This window comes from Thamnophis sirtalis, unplaced genomic scaffold, assembly GCF_051295495.1.
Source record: "Thamnophis sirtalis isolate CommonGarterSnake01/CBP01778 unplaced genomic scaffold, rThaSir2_p1.2 scaffold_1, whole genome shotgun sequence".
Classification (NCBI taxonomy): domain Eukaryota; kingdom Metazoa; phylum Chordata; class Lepidosauria; order Squamata; family Natricidae; genus Thamnophis; species Thamnophis sirtalis.
Genome location: NW_028261381.1, coordinates 176,095,977 through 176,110,183, shown reverse-complemented (window position 1 = coordinate 176,110,183; position 14,207 = coordinate 176,095,977). Strand labels below are relative to the sequence as shown.

General features: G+C 45.3%; 1 protein-coding gene across 1 annotated transcript in view; it reads left to right on the top strand.

The window, feature by feature from the left end:
* The first annotated feature begins 5,920 nt into the window (after positions 1 to 5,920).
* Positions 5,921 to 14,207, top strand: part of ANKRD24 (ankyrin repeat domain 24) — a 56,436-nt gene continuing 48,149 nt past the window's right edge. Inside the window, 1 exon segment of the mRNA XM_087705067.1 lies at positions 5,921 to 6,089. Coding sequence (XP_087561193.1) covers positions 6,021 to 6,089 — 69 coding nt within the window. The 5' untranslated portion in view covers positions 5,921 to 6,020.

Here is a 14,207-nt window from a genome sequence, read left to right as displayed (position 1 = left end):
AAATTTCTGCTACCAGTTCTCCAGAACTGGTCAGAACCTGCTGAATATCACCTCTGCAATGCCCCCTGCCCAAGCAGGAGACTCTATACCATTTCTGACAGATGGCAGTCCAGTCTCTTCTTGAAAGTCTCCAGTGATGCAGCTCCCACATCTTCTGAAGGCAACTCCTGTTCCATGAGTTGTTTGCTCTCACTGTCAGAAAATTTCTCCTTATTTCCAGGTTGAATCTCTCCTGGATCAGTTTCCATCCATTATTCCTTGTTCAACCTTTGAGTGCCTTGGAAAATAGCTGGACCCCCCTCCTCTCTGTGAAAGCCCCTCAACTTGAACACAAGTTGAAATAGGGAAGAAAATGGTAAGTGAGCACCTGTCTACCCTAGATGAGTTCAAATCACCAGGATCGGACGGATTGCACCCCAGGGTTCTGAAGGAACTGGCAGACGAGATCTCAGAACCACTGAACTATATCTTTCAGAGATCCTGGAGCACCAGGGAACTATCAGAGGACTGGAAAAGAGCTGATGTGGTTCCCATCTTCAAAAAAGGGGAAAAAAACAGATCCAGGAAACCTTAGCCCTATCAGCCTGACCTCAATACCAGGAAAGATTCTGGAAAAGATAATCAAACAACGAATTAGCGAACACCTAGAAGTAAACAAAGTAATAGCCAAAAGCCAACATGGGTTTGTCAAAAACAGATCATGCCAGACTAATCTTATTGCATTCTTTGACAAAGTGACAAAATTAGTGGACCAGAGGAATGCCGTCGATATAGTTTACTTGGACTTCAGTAAGGCATTTGATAACGTAGACCATAACCTACTACTAGATAAAGTAGAAGAATGTGGGTTGGACAGCATCACCACCAGATGGATTTGTAACTGGCTGACCAACCACACTCAACGTGTAGTCCTCAATGGAACTGCATCTTCATGGAGAGAAGTATGCAGTGGAGTACCCCAAGGCTCTGCTTTAGGCCCAGTACTCTTCAACATCATCATCAATGATTTGGATGAGGGAATAAATGGGAAACTCATCAAATTTGCAGATGACACCAAGCTGGCAGGAATAGCCACCACTCCAGAAGACAGGCTCAAGATACAGAAGGATCTTGACAAACTTGAACATTGGGCACTATCTAATAAAATGAAATTCAGTGGTGAAAAGAGTAAGGTTCTACATTTAGGCAAGAAAAACGAAATGTACAGGTACAGTATAGGTGGTACCTTGCTCAATAGTAGTAACTGTGAGAGGGAATTTTTGAGTCCTAGTGGACAACCATTTAAATAGGAGCCAGCTGTGTGCAGCAGCTGCCAAAAAAGCCAACACAGTTCTAGGCTGCATCAACAGAGGGATAGAATCAAGATCACATGAAGGGTTAATTCCACTTTATAAGGCCTTGGTAAGGCCACACTTGGAATACGGCATCCAGTTTTGGTCTCCACGATGTAGAAAAGATGTGGAGACTCTAGAAAGAGTGCAGAGAAGAGCAACAAAGATGATTAGGGGACTGGAGGCTAAAACATATGAAGAACGGTTGCAGGAACTGGGAATGTCTAGTTTAATGAAAAGAAGGACTAGGAGAGACATGATAGAAATCTTCCAACATCTCAGGGGTTGCCACAAAGAAGAGGGAGTCAAACTATTCTCCAAGGCACCTGAGGGCAGAACAAGAAGCAATGGGTGGAAACTAATCAAGGAGAGAAGCAGCTGAGAACTGAGGTGAAACTTCCTGACAGTTAGAACAATTAATCAGTGGAACAGAAGTTGCCTCCGGAAGTTGTGAATGCCCCAACACTGGAAGCCTTTAAGAAGATGCTGGATAGCCATTTGTCTGAAACGTTATAAGGTTTCCTGCCTAAGCAGGGGGTTGGACTAGAAGACCTCCAAGGTCCCTTCCAACTCTGCTTGTATTGTATTGTATTGCGTGGTATTAAATATTGGATATCATGTCTCCCCTGGTCCTTCTCTTCACTAGACTAGCAATGTCCAGTTCCTGTAACCGTTCATCGTATGTTTGAGCCTCCAGTCCCCTCCTCATCCTGGTTGATCTTCTCTGCAATCTTTCTAGAGTCTCCACATCTTTTTTATAGTGTGGTGACCAAAACTGGATGCAGTACTCTAGGTGTGGTCTTACTAAGGCTTTATAGAGTGGTGTTAGTACCTCCCTTGATCTTGATTGTATCTCTCTGTTAATGCAGTTTAGGATTGCATTGGCTTTTTTGGCTGCTGCTGCACACAGCTGGCTCCTATTTAGCTGGTTTTCCATTAAGACTCCAAGATCCCTGTCACAGTCACTGCTATTGAGCCTGGTTTCACCCAGTCTATATACTTTGGGTTTTTCTCACTTAAGTGTAGGACTTTACTTTGCTCTACATTGAATTTCCGGGTTCTTTCTAATAGCCAAGAACAATTTACTCATCTTTAATGCAACGGGGGAAATCCCTGCTGTTGAGGAATTAAGATTAAAAATAGCTCGAGCTGCCAAGGCTGATTGATTTGATGAGGTCCCATCGAGCCAGTCTGGACACTCAGCAGTCTGAGAGAAAGGGCCGTCCAGATCCTGACCCTTCAGGTCTTCTTCCATTGTCCCTGTAAATGAGTCAGTCCCTCTTTTGACTGGTGGTCTCCTTTTTCTTCTTGTTGTTCCTTTCACTTTTCCCAGCATCAAAATCTTTCAACAGAGCACTAGGCCATAGAACATAAAGGCCAGAATAACAGAGTTGAAAGGGACCTTGGAGGACTTCTAGTCCAACCCCCTGCTCAAGCAGGAGACCCTAATATTTCAGACAAGTGGCTGTCCAATCTTTTCTTGAAAACCTCCAGTGATGTGATGAAAGAAATGTCCTTCTGGGTTCAGCTCCAAGTGGGGAAAAAGACACTGGGGACATGGAGGCTGCTTGGAAAGATGGTTTATTGTTGGACAGGACAACATGGCTTGAGCCCTGAACAGAAAAGGGGATCACAGGCTTTAATGTTGGTGGAGAAGAAGTGAAGGGCCGAGGGAGGGGCTTGCTAGGCTTTTTATAACCCGTTTAGTCCCACCTCTCTGTTTCCTGTTCCTGTGTAAGAAATGTATTCTGATTGGTTGTCAGACTCCCATAGGGCCATGCCAGGGCAACTCTCTGGACTGTTTTGAATCCAGGTTTAGTTGAGTTCTCAAATGCCATGTGGTCAGTTGAGTAAAGGGCCAATATTATCATGACTTTACTCCCATCCCCCCCTGGAGCTGCAGTGGAGAAGTCTTTATTATGTAAAAGGGCCTAGCTTGTCCTTCTTATTGGCCCATTAACAGTGGGGATGGGCTTGAAGCTACAGGCAACTATTATGTCTTTTAAAACATGTTTCTTTCTTTTCATATCCAGAGAAATATTCTGCCTTTTCAATATTTCATAGGATATTTCAGTTTTCTGGGAGAGGGCTGGATGATAACTTCCCACAGATGGAGCAGCCACAACTTCTTTTTTTCAAAATATATATTTTTAATTCTTTTTCTTAAAAAAAAACACATACAAAACAAAAGCAAGAAAAAACAACAACTTTCCTCCATTTCATCAAGCATGTCGTTTGGTTACAAGTTTTTGTGCATCAATTTTTAAGATTAAGAATAACATCACTGGTTTTGCATTAAACATAACTGAATGTTTCGCTGTCATTGAGCATTATGTGTTCAAATGACCATTAATATTCTTTCATTTGTAACAATCCTTATTTCCTTGAATTCATAATTATCTATCAAATAACAATGAGTCTTTAAAGTATTATAGTACCACCTATCTCTAAGGAAGAAAAAGCGGAGATTAGAACAAAGAGCTCCCATTAATTTATAATATACATTCATATTTTCAATTGACCATAATGTCACCAATCATCCAGAGTTCCAAGAATGGTTTTCCATTATTAACTATTAATCCATATAGTGGTTAAGTATTTCAATTCATATGTATATCAATTGTTCATTACATCATCATTGGTCTGTTTAATATACAAAGATCTTTCTAATATAAGATGGTCACTACATACAATTATACAATTATATACATACATATATAATTATATATATACATATATATATATATATATATACATATATATATATATATATATATATATATATATATATATATATATATATATATATATATATACACACACACACACTATATACAACACTACAATTATACCAAAGTGTTCAAATCATCCCACTCTTATACATTGAGATCATTATTGTCCTTTATATATCATATGAGTGGTACTCTATGTCATAACAAGAAAAAAAAACTTCATAACAATAACTATAACTTTCTATTACTACATAAGTAAACAGTTTCATTCCCATAACTTCTGGTGGCAAGCAGTTCCACTGGTTAATTGTCCTCACTGTTAGGAAGTTTCTCCTTACTGCCAGGTTGCTTCTCTCCTTGATTAATTTCCACCCATTGCTTCTTGTCCTGCCTTCGGGTGCTTTGGAGAGCAAGTTGCCCCCCTCTTCTTTGGGGCAGCCCCTCAAATATTGGAAGACTGACATCATGTCATCCCTGCAAGTGTGAAAAACGGTCATAAGTCACTTTTTTGTAGTGCCGTTGTAACTGTGAATGGTCACTAAATGTTCAATATTGTCAGTTGAGAACTCCCTGTATTACAGTATCCCGTGTGATTTTCCTTTTACAATTGTGTTACTTAGCAGCTGCAATGACTCTCTTTAACGACCGTGGCAAGAAAGGTCATAACATTGGGCAAAAGGCACTTAAGAAATGTCTCATTTAGTGACGGAGTTTTGGGGCTCAAATGTGGCCGTAAGCCAAGGACTACATCTACTAACTTAGAATGAAGAATCTGTCCTGATTAAGAGCAACATTTTCCCCAAGCTGGCTATATCTTAGCAATAGCAATAGCAGTTAGACTTATATACCGCTTCATAGGGCTTTCAGCCCTCTCTAAGCAGTTTACAGAGTCAGCATATTGCCCCCACAGTCTGGGTCCTCATTTCACCCACCTCGGAAGGATGGAAGGCTGAGTCAACCTTGAGCCGGTGAGATTAGAACTGCTGAACTGCAGATAACAGTCAGCTGAAGTGGCCTGCAGTACTGCACCCTAACCACTGTGCCCCCTCGGTTCTTACATATCTTCCCACACTATATCCCTAACCTGATTACTAAGCACTGGAAACTTTCAAGAGACTGGACTGCCGACTGTCAGAAGTTGTGTAGGGTATTCTGCTTGGACACGGGGTTGGACTAGATGACCTACAGGGTCCCTTCCAACTCTGCTAATCGGTTAAACATTCCAATATTTGAGGGGCTGCCGCAAAGCAGAGCAGGACAACTTATTTTCCGAAGTTCAGTTCAGTTCAGTTCAGTTTATTACATTTATATGCCACCCTTTTCCCTCGAGGGGGACTCAGGGCGGCTCACAACTCAACCAGGGAAGGGGAATACAGACAAAAAATTTAAAAAACAAGCATAACAATGCATAATTTAAAAACATACAACAGCACCAGAAGAAGGCAGGATGAGAACCAACGGATGGAAACGAATCAAGGAGAGAAGGAACCCCAGGATTTAAAAGGAGTTTCCTGAAAGGGAGGGCAATTAACCCGCGGAACAGCTTGCCACTCAAAGTTGTGGCTTTTAAGAAAAAAAAAAACGGCTAGCCACTTGTTTAAAACGGCATAAGGCCTCTTGCTTGAGCAGGGGGTTGGACTAGAAGACCTCCAAGGTCCCTTCCAGCTCTATTCTGATGAAAAAAGCATCGGTGTGGATGGATTTGAGAGCAGAGAGAGAGGGCGGGTGGGGGAGAGAGCTGGGGTTTGGTGTGTGTGTGTGTTTGCTTTCAGCCACTAGAGGGAGCCAATCCTGCACTTGCTGCGCCCCAGGGCCTTTTGTGCGCTGCAGCTGAGCTACCTGGACCATTTTTGCTCCCATCTGCAAACGCCCGGCAGCCGCCCTGAGCATCTCCCCCTTTGCAGCTTTGCTCCCCCTTCTTTCTGCACCAGGCCTGGGGGGCAGACAGGTTGGATGGATGGCGACCCGCTACTTCCTCGGGGGAACCATGAAGCAGATCTGCTTCTGCGCTGCCTCCCCCTTTGTGGTATGTTCTGCGCCCCTGCATCTCCTCCCCCCCCCACCCCACCCTTCCCTCCTTCCGTGGTCCTTTGCCTTCCGATAGCCCCCCCCGCCTCCTCACTCCCCCCCCTTCCCCGAGCTCTTGGTGCCATTGCACCCAGTTCGCCTTCCTTCCTTCCCCATCTCCCCAGACCCTCCCGTGTGTGTCCCGTGCGTACGTGCGCTGGTTTCCAAGCAGCTGTACGAGATACGTTTCGTTTCAAGTGTTTCGCGTTGCAAGGGACCGAGGTTGGGGAAAGGGGAGACGGTGTGTAGCAAGGCGAGGAGGGCAGTTGCGCTGTTCCTATGGGTTGCGTTCCTCCTTCACAAGAGATGGAGGAGAGGAGGAGGAGGAGGAGGAGGAGGAGGAGGAGGAGGAGGAGGAGGAGGAGGAGGAGGAGGAGGAGGAGAAGAAGAAGAAGAAGAAGAAGAAGAAGAAGAAGAAGAAGAAGAAGAAGAAGAAGAAGAAGAAGAAGAAGAAGAAGAAGAAGAAGGAGGAAGAAGAAGAAGGAGGAAGAAGAAGAAGAATTCAGTTCAAGAGAAATCTCATGTTTTCTATTTGGCATGAATATCCCTGTTTAAGGATGTTTTCCTGGTTCCTTTGGGCCAGTGTTTCTCAACCTTGGCAACTTGAAGCTGTCCGGACTTCAACTCCCAGAATTCCCCAGCCAGCGAATGCTGGCTGGGGAATTCTGGGAGTTGAAGTCCGGACAGCTTCAAGTTGCCAAGATTGAGAAACACTGCTTTGGGCTGTTAAGAATTTTTGCCTGGTTCCCTTCCTCCTCTGCCCCTCCATTATTATCATCATCACCACAACCATGTGAAGTAGGCTTGGCTTAGAGATGATGTATAACAGAATAAGAGAGTTGGAAGGGACCTTGTGGGGTCTTCTAGTCCAGCCCCCCTTGCTCAAGAAGGAAGCCCTATCCCATTTGAGAAAAAAGGGTTGTCCAATCTCTTCTTTAAAACCTCCGGGGCATGGAGCATTCAAAACCTCTAGTGGCAAGCTGTTCCACTGGTTCATGGTCATCCCTGTTAGGAGTGGGTTAGTCAAGGCCACTTCATCAGCTGCGATCAATCCCCTCTAGTTTCAACTTTCAAAAGTATTGAAACCCTTCCAAATCAATTTTAATTTGATTTCATGGCTTGTGGAGATTCTCAGCCATCCAGGTCACGGTGCTTCCCCCCCCTACCCCAAAGGCAACTGAACTTCCCTTGTTTTTTCCTTGAAGGCATTTCACTTCTCATCCAAGAAGCTTCTTCAGTTCTAATTGACCGATGGAGAGCAGAAGGATTTCTATTCCTTGCAGTTCTTTCCTCCTCCACCACTCAGTCAGAACTGAAGAAGCTTCTTGGATGAGAAGAGCCGAGGTGGCGCAGTGGTTAAATGCAGCACTGCAGGCTACTTCAACTGACTGCAGTTCAGCAGTTCGGCTGTTCAAATCCCACCAGGCTCAAGGTTGACTCAGCCTTCCATCCTTCCGAGGTGGGTAAAATGAGGACCCGGATTGTTGTTGTTGGGGGCAATATGCTGACTCTGTAAACCGCTTAGAGAGGGCTGAAAGCCCTATGAAGCGGTATATAAGTCTAACTATTGCTATTGCTATTGCAAAACGTCTTCAAGGAATAACAATGTCCGGCTGCCTTTTGAAGAAAAAAAAGCACCTTTGGGCCAATTTCATTTCAGCTTTTCTTGGTATTGGATTGGATTGGATTTATTACATTTATATGCCGCCCTTTTCCCCGAAGGGGACTCAGGGCGGCTCACAATTCAATCAGGGAAGGGGGGTACAGACAGGGAATAAAAAAGACAAACATAACAATACATAATTTAAAAGCACACAACAGTCATACCATTCGAGATGGGGGCAACGGCTCTTTAGCCCCAGGCCTGTCGGAACAGCCAGGTTTTAAGGGCTTTGCGGAAGGCCTGGAGGGTGGTGAGGGTTCGAATCTCCACGGGGAGTTCGTTCCAGAGGGTCGGAGCAGCCACAGAGAAGGCCCTCCTCCGGGTAGTCGCCAGTCGGCATTGGCCGGCGGATGGAATTCGGAGGAGGCCTAATCTGTGGGATCTAATTGGTCTATTGAGAAGAGAGGAGGTGGCGCAGTGGTTAGGGTGCAGTACTGCAGGCCACTTCAGCTGACTGTTATCTGCAGTTCAGCAGTTCTAATCTCACCGGCTCAAGGTTGACTCAGCCTTCCATCCTTCCGAGGTGGGTGAAATGAGGACCCAGACTGTGGGGGCGATATGCTGACTCTGTAAACCGGGCTGAAAGCCCTATGAAGCGGTATATAAGTCTAACTGCTATTGGAGGTAATTGGCAGCAGGCAGCAGGTATATTCTCAAACTCTCCGGTCTTTTTAAATAGACCCCTTCTTCTCTTTCTAAGAATATTTGCTTTCTGCATTTCTTGGAGTTAAAGGTGTCCACATCTCCATCAATACAGTTCCAAATGCTTTTAATGCTTTTAATGCCGGTGAGACTCTCTGCATGAGACTCTCTGCCTGCGTGTCTCTGCATTGGCATCTCTCAACCTGGTAGGTCAGGGTGAGGGGAAAAAAAGGGGACATTTGCATCGGAATTGGGTTATCCCAGAAGATGACTCCAAAACAGCTGGGCAATTTGGTCTTTGCAAGGTTGGAGGCAGGAAGGGTGGAAATTTTCCGTCGGTGAAAACCCATGCGGTGGCTGGATTTGCAAAACCTGCTGAAGCGAAACAAATTCTCCTTCAGGGTGATCTTCACTCCCAAACTGTCCCGAAGGCACCAATGCAGCATTTGGGCAGCTTTGCAGAAGAGGCTGGCCCTTGCTTCTAGTTGACCAGTTTAGCCAGTAGCCCCCTGGATTTTTCTGTCTTAAACCATCAAACGTACTTTGCTCTTTAGGAACGACAGAATAGCAGAGTTGGAAATTTCCAATTTCCAATTTTAATAGATTTGTATGCCGCCCAATCCCGGAGGACTTTGGGCGGCTTACATAAAAAACAGTTTAAAGTATTTAAGAAAAAAAAGTTTAAAATACAAAACAGAAAGAAGTTAAAAGAAAGACACAATATAACACTCGATCTTAGTGGGGCTGAAGCTCAGTCAAGATCAGCAGCCCCAGGCCTGCCGGAACAGCCAGGTCTTAACAGACATACGGAAGGCCGAGAGAGTGGGGAGCGTCTGGATCTCAGGGGGTAGCTCGTTCCAGAGGGCCGGGGCAGCTACAGAGAAGGCTCTCCCCCGAGGAGCCGCCAGATGACACTGCGTAGTTGACGGTACTCGGAGAAGGCCCGCCCTGTGCGATCTTATTGGGCGCTGGGAGGTATGTGGCAGGAGGCGGTCACAGAGATATCCAGGTCCTAGGCCATGTAGGGCTTTAAAGGTAATAGCCAGCACCTTGAAGCGTGTCCGGAGACCAATCGGGAGCCAGTGCAGCTCACGGAGAATAGGTGTGGTGTGGGTGTACCTAGGTCAGGGGTGGGTTTCAACCGGTTCGCGGCGGTCCCTGCGAACCGGTTGGTCGGCGAACCCGGAAGTAAGTAACTTCCGGGAACGGCGAAGGGCGCACCCGCCCGCCCGTGGTCCTTACCCGGTTTTGACGAGTTCTGCGCTTCCACGCATGCGCAGGATGCATACAGCGCCTGCGCGATCCTCCAGGAGCAGCTGGAGCATCGCACAGACGCTAGTACGCATGCGTGCGCCACGCGCGTGCACGAGGACGCCGCCGGCCCCGTTCCAACCGAGCCGGTTGGAACGGGGCGAGAAACCCACCCCTGACCTAGGTACACCCAGTATCGCTGGTGCGGCTGCATTCTGGATCAACTGTAGTCTCCGAACACTCTTCAGGGGCAGCTCCATGTAGAGCGCGTTACAGTAGTCGAGCCTTGAGGTGACGAGGGCGTGAGTGATCATTTGGAGTGCCTCCCGCTCCAGGTATGGCCGCAAGTGATGCACCAGGCGAACCTGGGCAAAAGCTCCCCTGGTCACAGCTGACAAATGATGTTCTAGTGTCAGCTGCGGGTCCAGGAGGACACCCAAGTTGTGGGCCTATACCATTTCAGACAAATGGTTGTCTAATCTCTTCTTGAAAACTTCCAGTGTTGGAGAATCCACAGCTTCTGGAGGCAAGTTGCTCCACGAATTAATTGTCCTGCCAGGAAATCCCTTCTTAGTTCTAGATTGCTTCCTCTCCTGCCCTCAGGTGCTTTGGCGAAGACCCTGTTCCCCTGAAAATAAGACCTCCCCAGATCATAAGCCCTATCGGGCTTTTGAGCACATGCGCTAAGATAAGCCCTCCCTGAAAATATTGCAACACAGCAGCAAGCCACGAGGTGATCACGCTCTCCGCCTCCTGCACCTCAAAAATAATAAGACCTCCCTGAAAATAAGGCCAAGTGCTTGTTTCGGGGGTCAAAACAAAATAAGACCCTGCCTTATTTTCAGGGAAACACTGTAGTTTGACTCTTTCTTCTTTGTGGCAACTGCTGAGATTTTGGAAGACTGCTATCATGTCTCCCCTAGTCCTTCTTTTCATTAAACTGGACATCCCCAGTTCCTGCAACCGTTCTTCATATGTTTTAGCCTCCAGTCCCCTAATCCTCTTTCTTGCTCTTCTCTGTTCTCTTTCCAGAGTCTCCACATCTTTTTTACACCGTAAAACTGGATGCAATATTCCAAGTGTGGCTTATATTATAAAGCAGTATTAACCCTTCACCTGATCTTGATTCTCTCCCTCTGTTGATGCAGCCTAGAACTGTGTTGGCTTTTTTGGCAGCTGCTGCACACAGCTGGCTCCTATTTAAATGGTTGTCCACTAGGACTCCAAGATCCCTCTCACCGTTAGTGAGAGATTGTTGTCCAATCTCTTCTTAAAAACCGCCAATGTTGGAGCATTCACAACTTCTGTAGGCAAGTCATATTGCACTGATTCATCGTTCTAACTATAAGGAAATGTCTTCTTAGTTCTAAATTGCTTCTCTTCTTGATTAGTTTCCATCCCTTGCTTCTTGTTCTGCCCTGAAGTCCTTTGGAGAACATAGAATATAAGAGTTGGAAAGGAGGTCTTTTTGTCCAACCCCATGCTCAAACAGGAGATCCTAGATCAGTGTTTCTCAACCTTGGCAACTTGAAGATGTCCGGACGTCAACTCCCAGAATTCCCCAGCCAGCGAATGCTGGCTGGGGAATTCTGGGAGTTGAAGTCCGGACATCTTCAAGTTGCCAAGGTTGAGAAACACTGTCCTAGATCATTTCAGATAATAACATAGCAGACACTTCTAAAGATTTCCCCTTTCCCTCCGAATAATACAATATAAACAAGACTCAACAGATAACATCCTGCTTAGCTTTGTGGTTTTTTTTTAAGCTTTCTGTATTCTTACTAGATAGGATCAACCATCATGTCAAGCTGCAATGTATAGTTTGTAGATGTGGAGGTAAGATGTAGGGTGTCTACAGCAGTGACGTGCGGTGAGGTTTACGGCTGGCGAGGCACTGACACAGTGGTGGGTTTCAAATTTTTTTTGACTTGTGGACTTCAACTCCCAGAATTCCACAACCAGGCATGCTCAGTTCTGATTTAAAGCAACAGCATTTGTTTTTCTCCTTTGCGAAAAAGTTTCCTTCATTCTTTTTCTTCTCCTTCCCCCTCCTTTCTCCCTCTCTCCCTCCCTCCCCCCTCTCTCAAACAGACACACACACACACACACACACACACACACAGATGTTGGATTGGACTATCTCTCCTACCCCCTTCCCTCTCTCACTCTCTCTCTCTCTCAAACAAACGCAAACACAGAAGTTGGATTGGAGCCGATCCGAGCCTTTGATTGCAGGCAGAGCCACGTTGCCTTTTCAAACTTGTAATCAGTGAAGCTGGGCTTATATAGTTTTATCCAGCTGTGTGCGTGTGTGTGTGCGTGTGTGTGCGTGCGTGTGTGTGTGTTTGAAAAGGCAATGTGGCTCTGCCTGCAATCAAACTACACTTGGAGAAGGATCTACACTTGAGGATGAAGTTTGAATTCCTCCCCCCCTCCGACCCACACGTACCTTTTCCAGCTGTTTCAGAGAGGATTTCAACTCTGCTCTTGCGTGTCATCATGAAAAGAAAAAAAAATGTAAAAGGAAAAAGGCAAGAGCTGAGGTCAGGCTGAGCTAGTTGTTGCCAGAGTCACCGTGTGGATGATTCTGCTGAACTGTTTAAAAAAGCCTCTAAAAAAGCACCCTCTACAGGAGGAGGCAGGAGAACGACGTGCCTCATCTACATAAGGAATTTTTAGGCTTTTAACCCTTGCTTAACTCTGCTCGAGTGATCATAAAACACCTAAAGTCCGACTAGATGAGGCACATCATTCTCCTGCCTCCTCCTGTAGAGGGCGCTTTTTTAGAGGCTTTTTTAAACAGTTAAGCAGAGTCATCCACAGTGACTCTGGCAGCAACTAGCTCAGCCTGACCTCAGCTCTTGCCTTTTTCCTTTTACATTTTTCTTTTCTTTTCATGATGACAGTGGTGAGGCTCTGCCTCCCCTGACTGCACTTCCCTGATCTACAGGGATTGAGGGCTTTGCAAAACCAGGTTTAGTGTTTGCTGTTGTGGGCTGGATAAATTTGTGATGGAGATTCTTGCGTGTACCCAAATGTTCTTCTTTTTAGGAAGAAATTGTCGTTCAAAAGGGGAAGCGAAGACACTTGAGTTGGTGGTTGGACAAATTCTACTCCTCAACGTTGGCTCAACCCAAGCCCAAGAACACCAGGATCTGGTGCAGTGTTCCTCAACTTCGGCAACTTGAACATGCATGGACATCAGTCAGCATGGGGAATTCTGGGAGTTGAAGTCAATGCATCTTTAAGTTGTCAAGGTGGAGGAACGCTGGTTTTTGTGTGAGGTTCAACCGATGCCTTCATTGTTGTCTGAAATGAGTGTGGGGCTGAATCCTTGACTTTCTCCTCTGAAGTCCCTCCGTTTTGTGGATCCAGTGACTGTTGAATCACATTGTTCTTAGTGGTTAACACATCTGCCTAATATGTAATACAGCACAGGTTCGAATCCCAGCAAGGGTATGGCTAGCTGATGAGAGCTAAATAGCTTGAAATAGATCTATACTAGTCTCCCTTTATTTATTTATCAGCACAAATAAAACATATATATATATATATATATATATATATATATATATATATATATATATATATATATATATATATATATATATATATATATATATATATATATATATATATATATATATATATATATATATATATATATATATATATATATATATATATATATATCTCCTAAGCACCTAACAGGTACAGTGAGTAGATTACTCTGAGTTGAACTCTTGACTGGCCAAGTCCTAAGGGAGTTGATTGACGCTTCACCTGTCTATGGAGATTCTCCAGGTCATGGTTGTCCCAAAGGTGATTTTTCAAGAGGCAACTGGACTTTCTGGAAACTGGACCAGAAAGTCCGTTGCCTCTTGAAAAAGCACCTTTGGGACAAACCTTCATCTGGTTCCATTTGATGGGAGATATTGACCCAGTAACTCTTGAGGAAGTCATCAAGACCCTCGGGACTGTTTATCCCGCAGTGACGTGCGGTGAGATTTATGGCTGGTGAGGCACTGACACAGTGGATGACTCTGCTTAACTGTTTAAAAAAGCCTCTAAAAAGCGCCTCACCTACATCAGGAATTTTTAGGCTTTTAACTCTTGCTTAACTCTGCTCGAGTGATCATAAAATGCCTAAAATCAGACTAGATGAGGCACGTCGTTCTCCTGCCTCCTCCTGTAGAGGGCGCTTTTTAGAGGCTTTTTAAACAGTTAAGCAGAGCCATCCACACGGTGACTCTGGCAGCAACTAGCTCAGCCTGACCTCAGCTCTTGCCTTTTTCCTTTTACATTTTTCTTTTCTTTTCATGATGACAGTGGTGAGGCTCTGCCTCTCTTGCCTCCCCTGACTGCACGTCCCTGTTATCCAGCCACCTCTCTGTTGAATCTGTACCCCTGCTGATAAGGAGGTGATCTGTAGTTGGGTTCAACTTGGTTGCAAAGGCTTCCTTGAGTGAGACAATTGTGTCTCCTCTCTTCAGGAAGGGAACCCAAAAAGTCCTGGACAAC